Genomic DNA, 25,943 nt, shown 5'->3' on the forward strand with positions numbered 1-25,943 from the left:
TCAGCACAACTGTGACACAGAAGATGGAGAGAGGTTTTCCAATAGCTATTTGTTTAAGTGGCAATAAATGCAGTGTTTAGTAACACAATGCTGACCTTAGCTCTGGCGTGAACTGTCAACACCTGAATCAGGCCATAAGGGAAACCCAGTGAGAGCTCTATGGATGCACCAGCTCAGCAGTACATTTCTTGCAATTAATGCCACTGACATTCACACCTGAGTTCTTATATGGGTAGCCCAACAGTTGGACTTGGCCTGTAGATGAGCTTTGTTTGGCTTGCAGTGTTTTGTTCTGTAAATTGTACCAACATTGAAAAACTAGGAGGTTCTTAAAATTTTTTAGATTTCTGGACTCTCTTAAAAAAATCCGAAGATTTGGCCCTTGTTGACACAGGGCAACAATTGGCTGAAGCAGATAACTTTTCAGGTCACCATAGTCTCCTTGCCTCCCATTGTCTATACGATTGTGCAGCTGGATCACTTTCTACTCATCATCACACTTGTCCCTGTTACTTCTCCTGTCACACACACACAAAATAATTCTCTGTATCATGACTCTATCATAGAAAGAAAATAAAAGTACCCTGAAAGGGCAGATTCATATATAATCATCACCTGCTTGGACACGGGAGGCATTTGAGTATGCCTTTCCATTCTAAAGTAATGAACCTGACCTTGTTCCCTCCCTAGACAACACATTCTCCAGTAGCATCTCCCAACACACACAGGGGTCCTCCAGGGATGTATGTAATTTTTAGAGACTCCTCCTCCTCCTCATTCCCATTGGGTCGTACCCTCTGCCCCCTTTTGGGTTTGGAATCACTGTATTTAAAACCCTAAAGGAAAGTCTTATTGAATCAATTGTTCATTGTAATTGATCATAAGTATCCAAAATATTATGTAGCTTGGAAATTAATCTTTTGAAATTAATACCTTACAAAGATCTTTGGCAAACTAAATTATATCATTTTTTTCTTTTTTTGAGAGAGAGAGAGAATACACACACTGGGGCGAAGGCAGAGAGAGAGAGAGAGAGAGAGTGACAGAATCTCAAGCAGGCTCCACACTCAATGTGGAGCCTGATGCAGGGCTTAATCCCAAGACCCTGGGACCATGACTTGAGCCAAAATCAAGACTTGGATGCTCAACCAACTGAGCCACCCAGACACCCATATATCCTTTGTCTTAGCACAGTCCTGGAAAAGGGCTGAGACTCTCTTACTGGTCCCAAGTGGCAGTGTCCCCAGCTTACAAGTAGGTTACATTTTAAAAGTTTATTTTACATTGGCTGCTTGCAGCTTATAATTCCTTTCAATATTATGTTGCTAGTTTTTCCAAGGTTTGCCCACAAATTTCTTTTTAACCATGCAAAGAGATTGCATCATAGTTTATTTCCTGCAAAATTATTCAGTGAAAGCTTGTCTTCCTTCAATAAAGTTGATGTACTAAGTACTAGAAAATATCAGGAAATTCCACTTGGAGGTAATTGTGGAGCAAGATTGCAATTAAGGGGAAATAATATTTTCTCTAATTGTAACAAATAAGGGCTTTCCTCTTGGAAAGAGTAACATGTGGGCTTTCAGCACAAATACCAGAAAGCAGAAACTCTAAATGCTGGTCCCACCCTTGAAAGACAGTATAAAGGAATCCAGAACCCCTCAAGTTTGCATCCAGGAAGACTGTAGTGACTCAAGTCAGACACTGGCCAGTAGGGATGGTGAAGAGGGGCACTTGCTCCACTAAATAAAATGGCACATGTGAGTTCTGTCTTCTAAGAGCTACTGTGAGAAGTTGCTTCCCAGAAAAATATCAACACATGGATAATAAAATGAGAATGTCAGCTCCCGTCAGCATGAATCTAGCTTTTGTGATAAGAATTGGGACTGCTAGGATTACCCTGGTCAGCAATGGGCCAGGTCATTTCAGAAACAAGCATCCCAACCATCCGGCCTACATGACTGCTTTCTGGGCAGTTCACCCTCCAATGGGAGACTCCTGTATGTGCAATCACTTGTTTAAAGACCTGAACAAGTGGAAGCCAGTAGAGACCCGCAAGGCGTTGGGGGAAGAGCTGACATATTTCCTGTCCAAGTTAGGCTGGTCCTTGCAGGCGTGCAGCCGTCAGAATCTTGCCCCATGACTTTTGAGTTGTGCTATGAAACTCTTACTACACAGAGATCTTGAGAAGAGATTATAAATATCCTTGAGGACTCCCTGGGAGGGGAAAAGATGCTTGGAGCCAGCTCACATAGAGGTGGAGTGAGGTTCCCATGGAATGAGGTTCCCAGTGAGCCAAGGGTGGAAAAGAGAACAAGGTCAGTAATACATGAGTTCTGGGCTTTAGCTACAAACCTAGAAATCACCCTGCTGGGACAGGGTCTATGGACATTCTTTCTTCATGTCAGAGGTGTGCTGTGGGGAAAGAGAAGAGTGCGCAGGAAGGAATGTATAGTAAATTTTTTTTTTTGCAACTTCTTGATTCCATTTGTATTCACCAGTCACGTGTACAAATGACTCTTGAAGCATTTCCCATACAGGAGTCAACTGTTACCTTACTGTCACAGAAAATAGATCCTAACCTGCAAAGCTTCCACTCCTTGAGAATCCAAGTGTCAGCTGACAAAAATATCCAGATGGGGAAATCCCCGCCCCCTCCCCATTCTCCCACCAGCCTCCAAGGTAACGGGGTTGGGGGACAACTCGAGAAGGAAATGAAATCATGCGGGTTCACCAGGAAAAGATAAAGTGTTGGTGGCAGCAGAATTGGTGAGTGTGTTGTGGGCATTACCTCTTGATGAGGCTTCCAAGAAGGCTCCCGCTCAAGTCCTGGTGGCTCTGAGAACAAGCATTCTTGCATCAATAGCTAATAGGCTGTCCAACCAGATGTTATCTGGGTGGGATAAGAGGGTGAGAAAACAGACCTGTTGTACGCTGTTGTCAACTATATCGCTGTGGTCAGAGAAGGCTGGTTGTGTAGTGTTTAGCAGGGTGCCTCTTTTGTAGTGAGGCAGACTAGATTACTGGTTGTTTAAATCCGTTTCCTCTTGTGATTGGTAAAATACGAGAGTTAAAATCATTCATGCATTACTAAAGCCTCCTTTCCATCATTTTTGAAGGGACTTTATTTTTTTTCTAGAACAGAGCATGCATCCAGCAGAAACCTAAAGCATTTGCTTTTCTAAGCGATCTTTTGCAATAAGCACACTTAAAACAAACAAACAAACAAACAAACAAAAGAAAACAACACTGCATATGGTACCTGTGACAAGACTGGAGATTATAAGTGGTAACACCAGCATCTGTAACATCCTCATCAGAAGTTCCCCAGGAAAAGAGAAGTACTTGACTTCCCGGTAGCTCATTTTGTATGGTCGGAGGGTAAATCCCAGGATTGTACCTGAAGGGGGAAGGAAAAGATAGAGGAAAAATGAGCCCTTTTAAAAACTGAAATAACAGTCCTAAGAAAGTAAAGAAGTATTTGGCTGGTGGTCACTCCTGTCTGACGAGAGTACATTTATTTAAGCGGCAAATATCGGTGCTGCTTCAGGAGCAAGGGGTGTGCCTATCTCTTCCATCTGGAAGGGTGGCTGAATCCAGGGCTTCAAGTAGGACTTAGAGAAAAAATGTTACTGGCTTTAGCAAATGAAAAATTTCTTCGTCTAACTTAAATGCAGGAGAACCAATTTTGACGTGGTTCAGTACAGAGTTACAAAGATAGGGACATAACTGGGAGACAAATCATGTATCCATGAACAAGGCAATGTAGAAAAAAACCCATTATTACAATGAATTTTCTTTGTAACAAAGGATGTTAGGACTGCTAACACAACCACTTATTAAAGGGCAGTATGATTTCATTTTTTTTCCAATTACAAGAATTCCTCTTGTTCACATTGTTAATCCATTTCCATCACCTCCCTGTCTGTACACCACACTTTCTGTCTACAGGGTCTCGATATTGCCTTGGCAACTGTATTGTACAGACTTGTTACTTTCTGGCAAGAAAAGACTCCAAAATGAGCAGAGACCTTTTTCTAAAAAATTTCCCTGAACACTTAGGGGAGAATAAGAGAAAGAGAAAGCAACTTTCCCCTTCATTTTCCTTCTGCTCCTGGAACTTTAAAATATATTTTAAAAATAGCTTTATATGTAAACTGAATTACACATGGTAGCTTTCAAAGTGTTTGGAAATCGACAAACCTACTGAATAAATGTACTCCCTCCCGCCTCTCCTGAATTTACTTTCCTTGCCTAAGAAAACTTACAGATTCCATTATTGTAAATATTTTCAAAAATTTTGCCCTGCTGTTACTAAAACATGTGCCTTAGAGAGAAATACTGAGTTATCTAGAAGCTAGAGGTTAGGGTAGGGGGAGAGAACACTGGGTGGACCTAAGTTTCTGCAAAGGAAGCAAGCGGTCCTTTAAGGAAACAAGATCATCCTAACTTCTTATGAAATCGGCTCCTTCTGTTAGGAAATGAGACACAAAGTTCATTTCAAGTATTACAGCAACCCCAATTTCATTTCTTGGGTCTCAGCAACTGTGAAGATTATATACTATGATAACTGCAATTATGAGTCTGAATCTACGTGACTAGAAAATCTGGCTGATCTAGTTCTCAGGACCTTTAGGAAAATATTTATTGCTTTTCCCCAATGTAACAGTAATATGTTCAAGAGAGAAAAAGGTGATTTGGAAAATACGGAAAAGAGAAGGCAAAAGCCTGCCTACATTGGTTCTCTCACTTAAATAGCAAATAGCTAATGCTTACTGGGCTCTTACCACATGCCAGCCATTGTCAGTGCTTTACTTGTGTTGTTATATTTAATCCTCACAAAAACCCCTGCAGGCAGGTTTATTTTACCACCAGTGTACTGATGGAGAAATCTAGTCATGGTGAACTTCAAACTTGCTGGATTTCAATAGCCACTCAGTATCAAAGTAGGAAAACTACTCAAGTGACAGAGCTGGGATTTAAACCCAGGAGTTTGGACTCAGAGCTCACATTCTTGACCACCGCACATACTTCCCACCTCTCCAATAGAGCAAAGACAATTACTGTTGGTGTTTCTGTGAGTTTCTTTCCAGAATGTTCTCACACAGGGTTAAATATATGGAAATCACACAGAATATACTTTTCCACATGTAGTCACCATAAGTATCACTTTTAGGCCGCGTGATACCGGATCCAATCATTGTACCAAAATTTACTTAATACTTTCTTTGTTGTTGAACAGTTAGGTTGGTTAGCATTTTTTCACTTTTATGAAGAATGCTATGATGAATATATGAAGGCTATTTTATAGCTAGCAATATTTTCTTAGTGTAGTTTAGAGAAAGGAAACCAGTGCATTAAAGAATATGACTGCCTTGATTGATGTTATCAAATTGTCTTCCCAGTGGGTTGGCCCAATAGTTTAATGTTCCATTAGTGAATGAGAAGGCTTTCACATTATCTATACAGAGAAAATTATCATAAAAATTGTTAAAACAAACATTTGTGAATGTGATGAGTATTTAGTATTTTTTATTTCCTTTCAATTTACTTAATATCTAATGATGTTGACCAGCTTTCCTAATTGTATTTTCTCCATATGTTTACTAAATTCTAATAGTTTAAGAATTTATGTGTGTGTGTGTGTGTATAAGTATTTGGTATAAATTCTTTACATAATAAAGATAATTATCCTTTGTCTATGTGTAACATATTTGCTATATGCTAATACTCTAAATACTCTAAAATATACAGGTGTTTTGCATTTTTATAAAATATGGTCTGCAGACCTTTTTCATTAGGTGATCTCTTCAAGAGTTATAAACTTTAATTTCCATCCTCCCAAATTTGATAAATATTTAATTCATTTTTCCTTCTTTGGTTGCTTGCTTTGTTTGCAAATATTGAACCTTTAATCTTTCTGGAACTTGGTTTGAGGTAAGGCATTTAGTTCCAGTTTTTGGTGTAAATTATTCAACACAGCATCCTCACCAGCACATAGGAATTATAAAAGGCTCTGGTAATGTCTGGTTCTTTCCTGCTTGTTCATATAAAGGCCAAGTCACGCTGAAATAAGTGCTTCATCTTATAACAAGTAAATAAATATTTATAAATCTTACTTTACTTCCAACAAATGGAATTTCACTGGAATTGATTGTTTTCTGATCTTTTTTTAAATGCATTTGAACGTTTGTCATTCAATTATAACATAAAATGGGTGCAATAAACACAAGATACTCATTTTGGTCACCTGGAATTTGAGCGTATTAAGCTATTAGGAATTTTAGACATCTCCCAAGTGACAAGTTAAGACCAGACTTGGTTTTACAAGTTCACTTCTAAGTTGGCTGTTTGCTATTAGACATGTAATCACTCAAACACAACATTATTTCCAAAGATGGGTAGGATCCTGAATAGTCCAGAAGTTATTTGTTAAATTATTTAAGTTCAAGAAATTTACATTATTTAAGTTATCATTTAGGAAAAAAATGGTAGAACAGCTGCTCTACCAATGATAAGGGTAGAGACAAGCCAGTTAGATGAAGGGATTATTCTTTCTAAACCTACGTGCATTAGACCCCATTTCCCAAGTCTAACTCTTGCCAACACTGACTATGTTCTTCTCTCTTACAGTCACACCAGCTGTATCCAGACTCTCTCTCCTTGGGAGCTCCGTGTACTTCCTCCTCCTTTCCGCCATCAAATCCCACATTTACTCAGTGCCACCAATGTTCATCTAGGTGCTAGGAGGGAAAGTAAGCCAGCTCAGTGAGTCCTGGGCAGTGGGTGAAGTCCACAAACGAGACAGATGCCTAACAGAGCAGCAGGAAAACAGCCAGGGGGCAGTCTCAAGAGGCTTTTCTAGTCAACAAGCTGATCCTGCTTGGAAGCGTGGTGCTGGCATCAGCTACTCTAGAATGTCACAGTTTCTTTGCATTCTCCAATACGGAACCCACATTTTCTAAAAGCTCTTCTTTATAGTAGAAACAACACACAGGAGTCACCATTTATAGGTTCAAAAGGAACAGTTTCAGGTCAAAAGCTTTGAAGAAAAGAGTTGTTTAGAGTGATAGCACACTGCAAATACTCTTCGGATCAGTGTTGCCCCCGACTATGTTTTGGTCTGTTTACTATCTTTGGGTTTACCAAGTGAGCACTTTCTACTCCTAGGAAAGAGAAGATTATGTTGGGAGGGGGAATACTGATTGAACTCTTAATGGGCTCAATGGTGGCATGATCCTCATCACAGCTTTATGCGGTAGATATGATCATGTCTGTTATCAAAAATGAATACACCGAAGCTCAAAGCTAGATAACTTGCTCAAGTCTACAGAGTTAGTAAGTGATTGATTTTGGGAATTCTAAAGAAAACCCAGTTCTCTTGCTTTTTTTTTNTGGCTAGATTTCATTCTTTCTCATTGCCATGTAGTATTCCATGGTATAGATAAACCACATCTTCTTGATCCATCCGTCAGTTGATGAACATTTAGGCTCTTTCCATGATTTGGCTATTGTGGAGAGTGCTGCTATGAACATTGGGGTACATGTGCCCCTATGCATCAGCACTCCTGCCTCCCTTGGGTAAATTCCTAGCAGTGCTACTGCTGGGTCATAAGGGAGTTCTACTGTTAGAATACTGTTTTCCAGAGGGGCTGCACCAGTTTACATTCCCACCAACAGTGTAGGAGGGTGCCCGTTTCTCCACATCCTTGCCAGCATCTAGTCTCCTGATTTGTTCATTTTAGCCACTCTGACTGGCGTGAGGTGGTATCTCAGTGTAGTTTTGATCTGCATTTCCCTGATGATGAGGGACGCTGAGGATCATTTCATGTGTCTTTTGGCCATCTGATGTCCTCTTTGGAGAAGTGTCTACTCATGTCTTCTGCCCATTTCTTCACAACCCAGTTCTCTTTCTATTGCCTCTCAAACACAGATATACCCTTGTAGCCAATGCCTGAGTATAGACCCTGGCTCCTGGGCCTTCAGCATCTCTAATCCCTAAACTCTAGAAGCACTTGAATGACAATCTTGGATCTGCCAGGGAAGTCCCAGAGGCACCCAGTACGTGTTGGAGCCCTTCACAGGTCCCTTTACAATATATTTATCATAGTACTAAGTTACTATTTAAAATGGTTACACTGAATCCCTTTCTTTGGAATGATGTAACTAAACTTTTATAAAACTTATTAATTAAAATAGCTAGTGTCTTTTGCCCCATTGTACACATTTTAATCCTTGGAAACCGTCAGTAACAAAGCTGGAAAGGACATGAAATGAAAACATGCTTCAGGTTCCCATGCTTAATGACAACAGCCAGCAGTCATTGAGTACATGCAAGAGGCCACACCCTCCAAGCACACTGCCTCACAGGACCATGGAAGCCAGGACTAGTATTGCCTACACCTCACAGATGAAGAACTGGAGTCATTGAGAAGGTAGGGAAACTGCCAAAACCTCACAGCTAGTAGAGTTTGGGACCATAGTCAATGCAGGGAGCAGTCAAGCCACTTCCCCAATGCCAGGGGCATGGCTGAGATGGACTTCATATCCAGGCTGTTCAGCTCCAAGCCCAGACTCTTACCTACTATGCTGTACTCATGGCCTCTCAACAGTCATGGTACTAATTTAAAGAGCCTAATTTAGTACACAATATTTTGCCTACCTTTTTGTTCCATTTTGAATTAGTTTAACTGATATAGAGCCTAAGCTGGGCAAAGGTTTTGTTGATTTTACTTAATGAAGTCAACACCTAGCTTTTTGCAATTCATTCATTGAATGAATAAACAAAACACATTTTTCTTCAGCTTTTGCTCTCGCAGGCAATATTAGAGATGAGGCTAGTGTGGTAAGGTCAGCCAGCTGTCAGTGTCAAATACAGAGGAAATGCTCTGAACATGAAGACTGCTTTTTTGGGTAAGCAGTTCAGGTTTCTGATTACACAACCCAGCAATGATAAAAGCCTTCCCTGAAACATCCTCACATCCTGGTGCACAGACCTCTCAGAGCCCTCTACTCTCTGTCCTTCTGACCAATTAGAGGGAACAGGGCAGAGGTGGTTTTCTTCACTTTGGTAAAGCTGTTCACTGCCTCTGCAGAGCTGAGGGCTCTGCCTTATTTGAAGCCCACTGATTGATGTTCCCTGAGCTAATAAAAACTTTTATGGCCTCCACATCTTTAATGCAAAAGAATAGATCCTTTATTATTGATTACTCTGCAAAAATAACCATAAAAATCAGAATAACTTCCCAATGGGTTTGTTACAGCTGAAGCAAACTTTGCAATCTGCAACTTGGTGACATTAAATAATACACAGATGTCACAAGTCAATTCAGATTCCTCATTCTCAGTCAATTCCTGTTTTGGTATTTTACAGGATTTCTGGAATCTAGGAAATTTCTTAACTGGAATGTTTAAGGTGTTCAAAATTAACAGTACTGGTTGAATGCTGTAAACTAAGATGTATTTTTGTTTAAATATTTTCTTCTAATACAGAAGGCTCAAGAAGTGAGTCCTTCAGGGGTTCACTGTTTCCCCTAGAGAGCCTATACAACAAACACTTCTTTGGAAGATTAAATATCACTTCGCTTTTCTAAACTAAGACACAATGTCCACGCTAGAGCCTCAGGAAGAACACACCACCTCAAGCTTCCTTTTGAAGGCCAAACATGCACAGCAAGTTAAAAGCTAAAGACCCATTTTAAAAATGTTGGCCCATATTAATCTGCTAAAATTACAGAAAATATTTAAGATTAGAAAAATGTGGTATAATTTGAAATAAAATTTGGACCAGTTCAACTTTTGGTAAATGTTGCAGTCTGAAATAGTAAAATTTTACTGAAGTTTCTACCCTATTTCCAAACTGTCAAGAACAGATTGGCAGACCAAAGCTTTTTAGAATTATTACTCAGTACAAAATTCTCCAGAAGAAGAGATGATGTTCTCAAAGAGCTTAGATGCAAAAAGGATCAAGAGTAATAGGGGCACTGATCTTAGAGGAAGACTTTATATTCTGAGGCCAGCATATGAATACTACCAAATGTCCACCCAGGATGAGCCAACCAGCTCCTCTAACATTGACACTGCAAACCAGTCAGAGGACCCAGAATAAGCTTGGCCTGCTGATCCATAGCCAGAATGGGTGCCATGCTGTCCATTTGTATGCAAGATGGCTCAAGGAAAATAATGTTATCAAAATTTTTGTTGATAGCACACAGTGATTTTATGTGACAAGATACTATTTCCCAAGTAGGATCTTTTCATTCATGTAGCAACAATAATAACAGATGAGCACTACTTTATCTCAAGGTTACAGTGATCTAATGCATGAAGCAACAAAATCAAGGAACGACATCTATCACCTTTGCCACATTCTATTGGTTAGAAGCAAGTCACAGGTCCCACCCACACTCAGCAAGTTAGCTGCACCGGACAGTTAGGGTTCGTCTAACATGCAAACGTCTTGGCCCTCTTTATTAACCTGTTTCTAGCGTGGTATAGCCACACTCATTGAGAAAATGCTCTATAGATGTTTGGTGAATGAATGATGTTAGGATTATAGTCTGAGCCCTGCCTTTAACTCTTCATGTGACCTTTCCTATGCCTTAAATTTTTTTCCTAATTTATATATGAAGAATGCTCCAAAATTCAAACATCACCCTCCTTCATGCCTGGGCCTACTGCATAGCCTTCTCACTGGTTTCCCTATTTCCACTTGTTCCTACAGCCTACTGCCAACATAATGCCCAGGGGAGCACTTATGATACCCAAGTCAGAATGTTACTCCTCTTTATCCCCTCATGGCTCCCCCATGTCACGTGGAATAAAAGCCCAAGGCCATGTGATGGCCACATGTGGCCTGCTTCCCCAGCTCCGCCATATTCAGAACACACACCCTATTCCACCATCTGCCCTGTTTCCACATTTGCCTCCTTGTTGTCATTCCACCACCTCAGACATGATCCCACTTTATGTCCCTGGTGCTGGCTCTTCGTTCTGCCTGGAATACTCTGCCCAGAGATTCCCAGGTTTGCTTCCAGTCTTAGTGCAAAAGTCATCTTCTTATTGGAACCGACCCTGAACTTTCTTCTCCCTTAGCCAGCTTCATTTGTTTCAGTAGTTATTACCTTCCAAAACACAATATAATCTTCTAACCTATTATGTTGTTGTTCATTGTTGTCTCTGCCTCCTATAATAGAAGCTCCAAGAGAACAAGATTGTTTGTCCTGATGTATTTTTGTTCACTGATCTATATTAAGCCCCTGAAACAGTTCCTGGCACACAGTAGGTGCTCAGTATATTGCTGAATGAATAAACAAAGAGCATGACTTAATTCTCTTTCAGATGACCAGCGCCCAGCAGCGCTGGGCCCAGCTCATGTTGAACACATTTCCTGAATGGAGGAATCCTTCACTCTGTGCTTCCCAACAAATGCCATTCCCCACTGTATTCTGTGAGCATAGTAGCCTACCCTCAGGAACATCCCCTCTACCAAACTGTGATTAGTCTGTCATGATCTGTGGAACTGGATCTCAACAGAGCTATGATTTCTCATATGGCTTAGGTTTTTAGATTCGCAGACTAGAAGTGATAGCTCCTATTCCTGTTTCTCTCACAAGACTTGATTTTTTAAATATGAAAGACAGTGGGTATAAGGCTGTAGAAAGTTCATGGACTGAGATCAGGAATGAAGTTCTGGGCCTGATATGGTCAGCAAATTATGTTAGTCAGTACTTTCCTTAAAAAATGTACTCTTCATATCAAACCTAATGGATTTAATTATTACCTTCTTACAGATGAGGAGACTGAACCCTAGAAAGAGTAAGCCACTTGTTTCAGGCGACATGACCAGTTACTGGTGTTGGCAGAATGGGGTTTCAAACTTAGGTCTGCCTTTTCCACAGCCCACACCTTCAAATCCTCTAATCTCTTTGGCCCTCTCCCCCTCCCCAACAAAATGGGAGGGATAGATCCGAAAAAAACAGTATCTAAAATCCTCATGACCTTTAATATTCTCACCTAAAGGTTCTGATTTTACAAGAACCATGTAAACCAAAAGCATTATAAATCTTAGCTGCTGTATTATGAATTCATCTTGTTTTTCCTAACAAATTCTAAAGCCCTGGATAATGTATATGAAAGCATTTTTTAATACAGCAAAAAGTGCTTTGTCAACTTGGCCATTACAGTTATTAAGGCAGGTAGACAATAAATAATTCTTTGAGGGATCAAATAAAAGTTTCTATTTTAGAAATTGGCTAGCTTGTAGCTCAAGCTGGAGAAGTCATAAGTCTGTCTCATGCAAGCCTGATGAAGCTGGTGGACATAAAGTCCCATTCGTTTATTCTTAACAAGAAGGGCAAGGGTGTAATGGTGAATTTACGTGCCCAAGAGGTCTGCTGATCTTGGTCTTTTGTTTCACCCCAAACTTCCAGGCATTTCTTGGTGAGAAGCTACTCAGTTTGAGGCAACCTTTCAACCCTCCCCCAACACTCTGTTCGTTCCCACATCCTTCAGAGAGTTGGGCCCTGGCTTGGCTCAGTCTTTTGTCCTTTGGTATTTCCTGTTGCTGGAGGTGGGAAATACCTGCTCCAGCCTTGTTCACCAGCGGAGCCCAGATGAACCAGCTCTGGGTAAGTGATGCAGACTCAAGTCCACATGGCATGCAACTCTGAGAGACAACTGTATCGGAAGAACCTTAGGAGCTCTGAAAAGCCTGGTGCTTTCTTCCTAAAAGTGCACTAACATAGGCTATGTGAAATGCTAATAAAGTTTACAAATAATCCTACAGGTCTTTTAAATGTCCAGCCCATTGTTATTGAAAAAATATCCCATTAAAATCATTAGCACCTATTGCCTTCCTTTCCGGTAAAAAAAGAAAATATTGTTATGAGTGAGTAGAAACCGTGAATGGAATTTCAATTCTGGGGATATATCCCACAGACATACTATACTTGGGGAAATAACTTTTATACGGGATTATTCATTATACCATTTAACAAATATCTAAAAGTTGGAAACAATCTAAGTGCCCATCTGTTGGGAATTGCTTCAATAAATGAAGGTACATCAATATAATGCGCCCCCAAGAGAGTATGAGGAGGTTCTTTATGTGCTAATAAGGAATAATGCCCAAAGCATATTGCAAAGTCAAAATAGTAAGGTGTATAGCAGGCTATCCATCCTATGCCAGCATTTGTGTACAAAAGGCAAATTAAAAGGATAGAAGTGTATTTATTTTTATACTCCTAAAATAATTCTAAAGGCACACAAGAAATTGATAGCAAAGTATTTATTTCCTTTGGTAATTTTTTAAATTTTGGGCAATGTAAGTGTATTTCATAAGTAAAATAACAAAATAAATAAGCAAATAAAGTTGGCTCACATTTTTTATCTTTAAATCTGACTGAATTCAGGGCACCTTGCTAGCTCAGTTGGAAGGGCATGCGACTCTTGAACTTGCAGTCATGAGTTCAAGACCCATGATGGGCATTCAGATTACTTGAATAAATAAAAATAAGACTTGAAAAAAATTTTTGACCGAATTCTAATCTACGTCATTTCTGCTAGATGCCTGGATGTTTCTACAAAGTCAATTTGGGTCTGGGTTGCTTTCTTCTCAATCTTGCTTTAATTTGCTTTGACAGTAAGTGTCCTTCATTTGGGCCATGGAGAGGAAGGTCGCTGGTTACGCTCAGATTTCTAGTGAATGGATCACTTTCTGACCAAACAGTTCTATTTTTTTCTGGAGACAAGGAAGTGAATCTGAAAAAACACTTTGAACTCCATCATTATAGAATCATATCTGCTTCAACGCATTAGCCCTTGGAGTTACAAGTACACCAACATGGCAAAGTCACACTGTTAAACCAGCAGGCACCGTAACGTGCTCCTTCATCAACCAACATCCTGTGTAAAGCATCTCAATGCCAGAATTTACCACTGAATCTCAGCTTTTTCATATGACTATTTCATTTGCCTTAAAAAAGCAAATTCAAGGAGACAAAAGTCAATAAATAAACAAGAATATAACTTTGGTCATAGAGAGTTTGTTAAAAGACTCACGATTATCTTTTTGATGCCTTTACATTCACATTCATCAACAAGCTGAAGGCACCAGCAAGCACGCTTATCCTTGGGGTTTTGCCTTAGTTGGTTTAAAGATGAAATTTCAAGTGATGCGATGTGTCTAAAAGCAGGGGCCTTCTTTTCAGTATGTGAAGGGCAGCAATTGTCCATTTCTACTCTCATTAGGGACAAATGAGCTTCATCTTACAAGATTCTGAATAGAAAAATCTTTTGCTAATAGCCCATTGTTTTCTCTCCGGGAAGCAGAAGCAGTTTATGGCCTGGAATCGTTGTTGGAGAACTGGAGACGTCTCTTTGGGGACAAGAAGAATGGAGTTGCCCCTTCTGGAGACAGAAACTCAGTCTTGAAATTCAAAACTTAAGTGTGCTTTTTAACTAGCTGCTTCTAAATTTACCTTGGCATCTTTGATATGATACAGAGGGAAAAAGGAGTGCCTTTCTGCCTCTTGTCTTAATTCAAAGGGGGTATCTTCCTTTATCTAGTTTTGGGGGTTTTGTTCTTCTCTTTTTGTTTTCAAAACCGCTGGAGGACCTCTCTTGATTGGGCAGAATGATGGAAATATTCTTGGGTTAGGGAGCAAGCTTTGATAGCGCTGAAGCTTGACCTAAAACTCTTAATTTTTATACTCGGTGAGCACAAAAGCTGAACTGTGTGCCCTCCTCTGTGTGTTTCCTCATCTCATAGCAATGATACAGCTCTCCTAGCTGCCAGACCAAATAGTTGATGAATGATAGCACTCCAGTGTTCCATAAATATCAAGTACTCTAACACCTGGAATGTGCAACTTGGAAAAGACAGTGCTTACATTCCAGTTGCCTTCTCCAGATACTGCAGGCTCTTCATAGCTCTGTTGTCTCTGTAGCTAGAACAGAGACTCACAGCTTTCCTCCTCTGATTTATGAGAGATGGGCAGAAGACTGCTGGGCAGAGGTGACTTCTGCAGAGGCATGCTTCATTGGTGTGCTCCAATACAGGTGTATCACACCCAGAGCTCAGGAACTCTGTGGTCCTCAAGAATTTAGCTGCTTGTTGATGGGAAAGACTGGCAAGGATGGGTTGGGAGATCAATGGCATAGGAAAAAGGTCTCTGCCATTGTACAGCATCAAGGAGTAGAAAGGAAACACTTATCTATCTTATTCCATTCATTCTATTTTAGAGGAAGGCAAATCAGACTTTAAATGATAGAATTTTGGAGCTGGAAACAGACATTAGTCCAAATGTAACTTGCTGATGAGGAAATAGGAGGCCCAGTGGTTTGTCCTAAATCATAAAATGAGTGAGTTGATGGCAGAGCTGGCTCTGTCACCAGGACCCTTAGACTCTCAGTGCTTTCTCAGCTGCAATGCAGACCTGTGTAGACACTACTCGGAAGGAGGATAGACCGGCCCTGGACTTGCACTGCTACAGGGAGCACTGGGGAAGTGCTTTGTAAACTGTAACAGTGGAAGGTATTATTACTGCAGGTAATTGTTCTTAACACACCTGCTGGTTTGATCACCTATTTGAAAGAGAAACAAATTTAAGTGCCTGCTCAGTTTTCTCATTATCTGAATGAACAGGAAGAAAACAGCAAAATAAAATCCAGAGGTAATCTTAAAGCAAACCGTGCCCTCTCCCCCATGCTGGCCAACTCTGTTAGAAACCAGCAACTCTCCTCCCAGGTTTCCAGAAGTCTAGCCTGCCCAACTCTGACAGGGGTGGCAGTTAAGAGGCAGGAGACACCAAAATGCTGGGGAGAAGGCAAAACCAGGGAGGTGGCGGACTCTCAGATTGGTCCTGAGTGGCATGAACAAAAATACACTACTGAGTAGGTTAAAACATGGACTGAAAACATTTTCTCAGCAAGTCTCCTTTCCTGAGAAAGACATCTACCGCCAGGCACTCCCTCCATTGAGCAGTCGGTATTATGATAAGGGCTGTGCCAGGGGATTACTTTCTGCTTCAGCTTGGAGGCCAGGTGGGTAAGGGATAGATAATGACAGTATCACTTACTCTGAGGCTTTCATCTCTGCCTCTGAAAGCCCTTTACAACGGCTAAATCTCTTCCTACAACTCTGCTTGGCTCTCTTCTCTAGCCAAGGAAATAGAAGCCACTTCTACACATAAACCAGGTGACCATCTTCTCCCCCCATCCCTGGGTCTCGGTCCTGTAGCAGAAACCATCAGCAAATCAGTGTGCATTTTCACTTGGTGCCTGCGCAAAGGCACACGCAAAAGATGAAGGGTTTACAGTTTCTGTGGATACTCTACCTGCCAAGTCCTTAAGGAAATTATTAAAAGTTACATGGTTGTAAGTGGCAGAATTGGGATATAAATCCTGGCAGAGAGGGTTTACAATTATTCTATTTTAGACATGAAGGAATGGAGGCTCGGTTCCAGAACTGGGACATAAACCTAAAAGTGTCTGACTCCAGAGTCCATAGCTCTGATCCCCTCCCCTATACTGTGCCAGACTAAACTCCCATGATAGGAGGCAGCTCCCTGCAACTCTTTTTGAGAATGAAATTAAGGGCTGGGATCCAAGTGACCTGTAAGCACATGTCAGGTAGTTGTTATAGCTGGCCCTGACAACTTTTCTGGATTTCTGCTCCCTGGAGGAGAAGACAAAGTAGAGGAACATCACTAGTCCCCACACTCTATCCTGTGTCCCTTCTCCAGAGGAGGGCATTGTGAATCCACTGCTTCTGAACTCCTTAGGCCTAAGACTTCCCTCCCAGCCCTCTGTCCCCAGGAGTCTCTGAGAGGAGCTCGACACCGGGGAGGCGCCTGCCTCAGGAGCCACCCTTTCTAATAGCTTCCTGAAGCCTTCTCTCTCTCTTCTCACTTCTAGGAAGTGTTGAAGGAACCATACATCCCAGCCTGGAAATCGTTCACCATTCTTTAGGTTCCTGTTGTTCAACTGTGTGGAGACTCCCTTCTCTTGGTGAGCTGAGAGGCTGCCCGTATGGGTGCATGGGTGCTGCACTGCACCCTCACCCCCAACTCAAGCCCTTGGCTCGTTTGATCCCATCGCTGATCACCTGAGTGCAGCAGCGGATGGCTAATCATATTGATCAATATGTCTGACTGAACTGACTGACTCAGCTAGATACTGCGTACGTGTGGAAGGCAGAAAATACCCGGCATTGCTGGGAGGTCACTGCTTTACTCATAAAGAAGAGTTAACAGTGTTCTGCGAGTAGTCTCACTTACAGAGTAGCCTATGCAAGAGGATAACACAACCCATGGATCATTATCCATTTAACATTCAAAGACAGAACTGCCCTTGTTCAGTCTCGACATCAAAAGAATACCTTCAAAATTTCTATGTACCCTGAGCCTCTTGCACTGTACCTCCATTGTAACATTTGCATCTCAAAATCAACATGTCCAAAAACCTGAAATCACCCCTCCCACTCTCCTCCAATCTTCTCCCCATATTCTACCTTTGCTGGGAGCACCAGCACCTTTGGTCACGTAGGTCAGCAACTGGACTAATGGCCTGCAGTCTGGCGCTTCTGTCAATGCTCACGTGCAATCAATCAATCGTCAGGACTCAGGGTGCCTCTGGGACTGAGGTCGCAATTCCATGTGTCCTTTCCATCACTCCTGTTGTTGGGTCAGTGCACACTCGTAGCTAACTAATGTGATAAAACAAGAAAGGACATGCCCCGAGGGCAGGGACCAGGGCTCAGAAGAGTGTGGTGGATAAGACTATAAACTTCCAGCCAGAACAGTGGATTTGCATCCCAGTTGGTATATGCATCAACCGTGGGGTAAGTTTCTGAGCTGTTTCCATATCTGTGAAATGAGAAAAAGAATACCTCCCTGCCTGGTTTATTCTGAGGATTAAGTAAAGCTAATGTATTAACAGCACATATGACAGTGATTGGCACGGTGTTAGTGTTTGCAATGTCTATTACATGTGTAACGACAGATGAAGAAACCGAGGCTCATAGCAGTTAAACGCCTTCTCTAGGATCATACAGCTATTAAATGATACAGTTCACATAGAAATCCATGTCAATGCTTCATCAAAAGCCACATTCTTTTTTCCAGCATGGTACATCTCGGTTGTTAATAAGAAAGTACAACCTCTAAAGCATCAACACAAAAAATCATATATTATATACAACAGTATGGATGATATGACCTCACTTAAAATGTTGAGAGATAATTAAAACCCTCACCCAAATAATTCCCCCCAAAACAAAAACCTCCTTATTACGACCTCTGAAACTTGTCTATTCCTTTGTCATCCCATTTTATCTCTTCTACTAAGCTACCCAAGGGCAAAGATCCCTGTTGCATAGTACAGATCAGATACCCAACATTTAGTATGTGTTAAATTGCTGAATAGCACTGAATCTTTTTTTAAAAAAAAAGTTTACTCAGCAGATAATAGATAATAGTAGATAATATATGAACGTGGTGAAAAGAATTCAAACCATACAAAAACTTAAAGGGAAGTAATATTCCTTCCATCCCATTACCAGACACCCAGCTGTCATCCTGGAGGCAGTCACAATGACCCGTTTCTTGTACATCCTTCAGACATATCATCAAATTGCATTGAATTGTAGTGCAATTTACATTAATTGCCGAAGAGTATTAGGTAATGATGAGAAATGCTTTATACACATGTAGTCAGTATGTTTTCTTTTCTGAAAAGTTACCAATTTTTCTCAAACCCATATAGAGGACAACTCAAACATAAAAGTTGCGTGCGTGCATATGTGTGTGTGTGTGTGTGTGCATGTGTATGTGTGTGTACGTGTGTGTTCAGAGAAAGGTGCCAGCTGCTGTGTTTGTGAACTCCCTCAAGTAAAACCACCATCCAACTCTATGCAATTCTATTTAGTCTCCTTCCCCTTACAGCTGATGTTATGACCCATTTCTTCAAAAATTTTTAGCCTGAGATTTCATTTTAATTGTGCTTTTTGCTCCCTGGATGTGGAAAGATGGGCATTCTATGACTTGAACATGACAAAAGACTTTCCCTTTCTTTCAGTGAGATGTCTGAGGTCACTCTCATACCACTTACCACAGTTTGAAGGGAGAAAGTGCTTCCTGGAGGAAGAAAGATAGTAACCATTCTCCTCAGTGTGGTTTTTCTCAGACAGATGTCTGCAACAGCCCTGGGAGACACTTTATATAATGCTTTAATAATAAACCCCCTTAAATGGACTTAACTTGGTGTTACCTTCTCTCAGGTTGCTAATGTGCTTTCATTACGTGAAATGGCACATTCAGACACAATACTCTTCTAGTTTCCACTTCCACATATTAAATGCACATTCATTTTTTTTCCCAAAAAGACAATATAAAACAGATTGAACAAAAAATTTACCCAATATATAGGACTTTTTTGGTATTAAAACCTAAGAATTTTGTTCTTCTCATCTCCTTTTTGGGGAAAAGAACTTTTCTGCTTCCTTGCTAGCATTTTTCCAATTTTTTCCCTATGTTGCAACAAATGAATTAGAGAGTTGAAGTCCAGACATGTTCTTATTATTCTTTTAGGACTGATGTAGACATGGTACCCAGAGACAAGCTAAATGGAGCCTTTGTTTCCATTGGGCCCTCAATGGAAGACACACCAAGAGACAACTGAAGGGTTCTTCCTTCTCTCCTAAGTCTATTTGCTACTAAGTTGTCTCTTGGCCATTCCAAGTCTTTGGTGTAGACTCAGTGGTCTCTCTGACTGTCAATGAGCTCTTTTTATTTGTTTCTTTGTTAGTGCCTTCTTCTTGTTACTTCTACCTCTTCAGTTTCCATTAGTAAAGCCAACCAGGAGGACATCCTGCCAAGTTATCTAACCCGGCTCAGCCAACTCACTGCAATTCTCACAAATCTTAGGAAGGTCCTCACTGGGCTAGGAAATGATCCCAGAACTCACAGAGAAAATAGACTATTAAATCCTGGCATTATCTTCCTTCTATTAGAGATATGTCTTTGTAATCACTTAGGAACTTGCTTCTCCACCAATCTGCTTTCCATGTGCAGCTTTTATTACTTTCCATTCCTTTATTCTTTAACTGAAACATTTCTGTTCTAGAAATTGAACTCTTGTTGTGTTTAGAGCACCATTTTGAATGTGTTTCTGCATCTTTTCCAAACATACTGCATTACACTGAGCTCTATTATTATGCATATAGGATTGCAGAATAAATGAGTATTTGTTAAATGAATAACAGGGATGTGGCTTAATCATTTGTAGGAGAACTATAAGTTTTCTGTGGGTCTAACCGGGTAAATCATATAGTAAAATGACAATGCTATGTGAATGCATCTAGCACTGCTTGCTAATTGGCCTCTGCCAAGACATAGCAGCATTTCTCCTCCTGGCATCTCTTTTAAGATGCCAACTAGTTTGCAGAGCAGAAAAGCAGAATGGCAAAGTGGTTAAGAGAATGGCCTCTGGCCTAGATAGCCTGAGTCTGACTTTGAGCTCTAGCATTTACTCTCTGTGTGACTTTGGGCAAGTTGCTTGATCTCTTCATGCTCAGTATTCTCTTCTATAAGATGAGGATCATACTAATCACTCCTGCCCATTCACTCATAGGCTTGTTTGAGGATTAAGTAAGCTAATATAGGCAAAACACTAAGCAAGTGGCTGCAATAGTACTCTGTAAATATTCACTATTATTATTATCTGGCAGCTATTGTTTGGCTTGGCAATGACTGTAATTCAAAGCAAAAAATGAAATGAGCTTGCCGCATTTTACCTCAGCTTCCAAGACAATGACATAGCACTGAAATACTTCTTTTAGGAATGTATTTAAACCTGGGAACCTACTAAAGAAAGCCATTATGTCCCTGAGTCAATCAGGACATTTTCTCTTTGAACATCTCTAAAATTAATTGAACAGTCATTATCACCAACAATTACTAAAAGGAGCAAAAGATGTTGAAACAGAATATATTTAAAGTCTTATGACAAACTATTCTCCTCCTGTATTCCTATTTGTCGGCAATTTAAGAATCATTTTTTTTGGATAAAGTTATAATTATACTTACATGCCACAAAATTTTCGTAGTTTTTATGTCATTACCTCTTTGTATTTGATAGCGATCTTGGCAAACTCCAAGACAGAGATTAAAATTATATACAAATGTCCCTCCCCCCTTGGGTCAGATTAATAGAAATTTAATTTTTATAACATGGCATTAGCTTACATGTTTACCAGCCTAAAGATTTCTGTATTGGTTCAGTCAGAATCTTCCAGTAAGTAGTTTTTTCAGCTATATGCCACCCATAAGTAATAATTTCCAATTCCAATAAACCAAACAAAACAATGTTTTATTAGTACAGATTTCTGTTAACAATGCTAAATTTGTAAGAGGCTGAAACGTTTGGAAAGGGATAGTTATTTATGGCAAGAAATGAATGAAAAAGATTTGTGTCAACATTTGTCTCAATTTACCTTCTCCAGTCACTGGATGGAAGATGCAAACACATAAAAGACTCTGTCTCTACCTCAAGGCATGATACCCAGCTTCAAGTCAGCACCCGTTAGACTGGTTAGAACATAATTACTATTAGGAACATGTATCTCATGTACTAATTGTATAAATTAGCTTTAAGTGAAAGTGACATTGTGTGATGACATTTTGGCCATATCTAGCCTGCTTGTTTTTATTGTTATTTAACTGCTCAGGCCTAATGATTAAATTGTCACTCTTATCCTGCCATGTGATGGGAAAGCATTTGATTTGTTACCCTTCTCCACACAATTAATTGATTTGCATAATGCCTAATGATGCTTCTTTCAGATTCCCATGTGTTTACCATATATTGCTTCAAACGTGTCAACAGACTGTCATTTAGTGGGAGAAAAAATTCTTCCAATGTAGACAAAAGCCTAGACTATTATTTTGAATACCTATGCACAGGGAGCCAGATGCCCCAGAGAAACAAGATCCTTTTTTTTTCCCCCCCGGTTGTTATCAAGTGACTTACCCACAATGACTGCAGTGACCGTGAGCAGTACAAAAGCATTCCGAAAAAGGTAACTTTTAACATCCTCCTTTGTGATGCTCTGCACTTTCCTCTTGGCCAAGAGTGTGCGCTTACGAACTCCTCGCTGGAATCTCTCCATCCTGCCCCCCATCCTGGGCTCTTCTCCATTGGTTTTGGTCATATTTTTCTTCTCTAGGAATGTCTTCTCTTTGCACTTCTACGTCTCGGAATCAGCCCCGGAAAGCCAGACCTCTTTGGTGTTAGAGAACACAACTGGAACGAGGAGAGGAGAGACAAGAGTTACAGCCTGCAGGGGTGAGACATCAGTACTGCCCCACAGCAGGGCAAGCTGTTGGCACACTGCATAATCTCAGTAGGAATCAAGAGCTAGAGAGCCACAATGCCAGGTTTCAAGGCTGGGATGTGCATATTTTACTGGACCACGTGTGAGAAATGTGCATAAGTTCAGAATCTACCAGCAGAAATGTGTGTTCTATTTTTAAAAATGTGCCCTTCCTATTCCAGTGAGGCTGTAAAAGGGTTCAATTAGAGCCGAATGTGACTGAGCAGCCCCCACCTCCTTGGTTCTCTCCAGAACCCAGCCAAGTGCTTTTTGCACAATGTTCACCTCCAATAAATGTCTAATTGAATTGAACGCACAGGAAGCGCTCAATAATTACTTGCTGGCTTATGTCGTATACCCGGTGAAGGCGTAACCAGGTCAATAAAATGAATTAAGATATTGATATTCATTCTCAGGGCTTTACGTTATATATAATATTTTCTTCATTAAGGAAAAAACCACGATAATGTCAGCTAATAAATACGGTCATGAAAAGAATGTAATGAAAAGAACATATGCACAGGACTTGGGAAATATATTTGACTATTTTGCAAGGAACTTTTTAATTTTCTCTCTGAAATAAGCAAAGTTCTCTGAGCCTATCTATGTATTATTTGAAATCGTAATTTATTTCCATTTTTATCACAAGCATAAGTAAACAGTAGCATTTGTCTTTGTGGCAATCATATGGGAGTCTTCTGAGGAAACCATCACCGACTTCTGGGTATTTCAAAATTTTAGGATTTCTAGAACAGATGAGGCGAATCCAATTTTCATTCCAAACATTACAGCGTGTGGTTTCTAGTTTCTTTAAAGTGCTCCTAGGTTATTCAAATATCTAAGTCAATCTCTCCTTGGTGGAAATCGGTTGTTTTGAAAAAAAAAAAAAAATCAAAGGATTCCTCCTGTTCTATAAGATTTGTAATCCACAATCTTTCCCGAGATCAATCCAAGTAAAAGTCAGTGGTGCCTGTGGACGGCAACGCAAGCAGCCAGCGAGTGCGTCTGCGGGGGAGGTAACTGGGAAATCCAAGTGTGGAAAAAGAGACTCGTCTTAACAGTTTTGACTTTTAAATAAAATTGCAGGTTGTGGTCAGTGATAATAAGACCTACGGCGTATTGAAGACTTCAAGGCGGATTAGAAGTTTAGGGAGAAGGGAGGAAGGGGAGACACGACAGACCAGGGTTTTGTGTGGTTTTTTGTTGTTGGTGGTGGTGGTTTTTTTTTTTTTTTTAAACTAATCTCTGGTTCCCTTTCCAGTCACTTTTAAACGGACCGGCTCAGCCTTGATTCTTTTCTAGCTCCCGAACCACAATCTACCCTCAGTCCACCCTGAATGACTCCACTCCAAGTTAAGAGCGGGCACGGCATAAATAGACACCATGCGGTCATTACATTAAATTACTAACGTGGACTTTATTTACCAAAATGGCTAGCTTTTCACTCTCGCTACTCCTCTGCTCGCGAAACCACATCCAACGGCGAAGTGCATGGAGAGGTGAAGCTCAGCAGGAAGACAGGACGTCAGACTTACCTTTTCTGATTTTGTAACGGGTGGAAGGTACCCCAGGCAATGACAAGGTGAATTCCGCAGCAGGTACGGAAGAGTAACGAACGCCACGAGCCAGGCATGCATGCGCTCTGAAACTGCAAGTTACTATCAGGGCAACTTAAGAAAAGGGGAGGAGTCTGCGCCCGGGAAAGGGCGAGTGGGGGAAAATGAAAACACCACAGGGAAGGAGGGCGCAAACCCGAGGTTTCTGGAATATTGATTAATCTTGGCTCACCAGAAGCATGCTTGCTGGCTCCGTTTTGCTCCTTAGACCACTTTCACGCTTTGTCAGTTCACTTTCATTAGGAATGCAAAGCCGGGACCAGGAAGAATTGCAAAATAAGGCTCACACACACTCAGAAAGCTGGAAGTCCTGATTAGAACGTTTCAAAGACTTTTCTAAGACGAAATTTAATTATCTCGCATTATTACAGGTTTCCTCTTCTCAAGGAAACACGAGAGTGCTCTTTTGCCTGGTTGTACACTGTTACGAAAGAGTCCCTCTTTTTAGAATTGGGGGGAATAACTGACATTTCTTGGGAAGACCCAGAACGCAACAAGTATGGAGAAAAAAAACGCTTACTACAATTCTCTAAACTTGCCTAAAGTTACTCAAAACACAAGATGAGACATGCCTCTATGTTAGCAGTTTAAATTCTGTTATAACAAATCTAATTTAGCTCAAACTTTGCATTGTAAAGACTAAAAAGGAAGAAACACACAGAGACCAGGATCTTTGTTGAACTACAAAGTAGAAAGCATTTTAAGACCAAGAGTGTAAATGCACACTTGAAGGTTTGTGATTTCAAAAGGTATGTTCTCGTGCAGATTGATGCTTCAGTTTTAAAGGAAGCTAAACATCCCCCTGCCCCCCCCTCCATTATTTTTAGGAATTAGAAAATTCTCATTGCACTTTTAGTTCACTTTTCTTAGAAAGAAAGATATATTGTAATAATAGATCTAAAAAATGAAAAAAAGATGTTAAGCCTGACTCAGCTCCAAAACTTAGAACTTGTTTAGCATGAAGAAAAAAAGTAGCGACAAAAAATGCATACCAAAAATTGCAGCCAGAGTTCTGTATTCCTACTCATTAAAGCGCATATTCTCCATGCAAAATCTGCTTAGTTCTTGCGTCTGTTATCCAACAGGAAGGTATGTTTTTCCCTCATTGGCAAATCCAGGAGATTTGCTAAAGATACACCTCCTTGCCAGCATCAACTGTTTCATGTAAGCCCTTTCGAACAGCTACCGGTTGAAAAGCAATGGTAAATTGCTTTAAATCATGTAAATGATTTAAAATTACAAATGAGCAGCAATCATAACAACTTTTAAACTTGGTATAATTTTAAGAGTTTATGAAAAATATATACCCTTGACAGTCCCAGCCCACAGCGATCTTTCTCTTCCTCTGATCTCCTAGGTCACTTAGCATCTGTACCACATTGTTTAACACTTAATTACACTCTGTCTTCTGCTAATCCTTTCTTTTTAAAATCATATTAAGCTTTGGCTCCTCAACTGAATTATAAGTGCTTTGAGGGCAAGAACCAGTCCTATGCTCAATATGTAGTAAACATTAAATAGTCTTATAAGTGCATAACATGATATAAAATGCTTTTCAAACTTCTGTGTTAAAACAAAAGTATTTGTTTCTATGTTGGCACCTCTGACGTAGGTGCGTGGAACAGATGTTATTTCTTAACATCATCACTACATTTGAAAGCACGTATTTACTACCCTAAGTCCTATCTGAGCCATGGGTTTAAGACTAATTTGTCCATATTTCTTGTGAAAGTGACTTGTATTTTAAGGGAACTTAAAAGAGAAATCTTTAAATGATTTTAAATGGTGTTTCAAGTCAAGTGGCATTTCCGTTTTTTAATTCTGTTTTTTCGTAGGCAAGAAAAAGGCCTAGAAAAACCACACTTTGTTAGCATAGAGATGAGAAGGCCCTAGTGCCCTTTCTTTTTTCTTTCTTTCTAATCCCTAAGGCTTGGTTAAAAACCATTTCATTATTTTAA

The 25,943-nt window shown here is 40.3% G+C and overlaps 1 protein-coding gene across 2 annotated transcripts in view; it reads right to left on the bottom strand.

The window, feature by feature from the left end:
- SLC1A3 (solute carrier family 1 member 3) overlaps window positions 1–23,995 on the bottom strand; it is an 80,323-nt gene extending 56,328 nt beyond the window's left edge. For both annotated transcript variants that reach the window (XM_077763483.1, XM_077763482.1), the window contains exons 1-3: window positions 23,905–23,995; window positions 22,027–22,299; window positions 3,260–3,397 (exon numbers count right to left, since the gene is read on the bottom strand). In XM_077763483.1, the coding sequence (XP_077619609.1) occupies window positions 3,260–3,397; window positions 22,027–22,207 (319 nt within the window). In that variant the 5' untranslated portion in view covers window positions 22,208–22,299; window positions 23,905–23,995. The remainder of the gene's footprint in view (window positions 1–3,259; window positions 3,398–22,026; window positions 22,300–23,904) is intronic.
- Window positions 23,996–25,943: the final 1,948 nt, after the last annotated feature.

The sequence above is a fragment of the Crocuta crocuta genome, unplaced genomic scaffold, assembly GCF_008692635.1.
Source record: "Crocuta crocuta isolate KB4526 unplaced genomic scaffold, BGI_CrCroc_1.0 scaffold4, whole genome shotgun sequence".
Taxonomy (NCBI): Eukaryota; Metazoa; Chordata; class Mammalia; order Carnivora; family Hyaenidae; genus Crocuta; species Crocuta crocuta.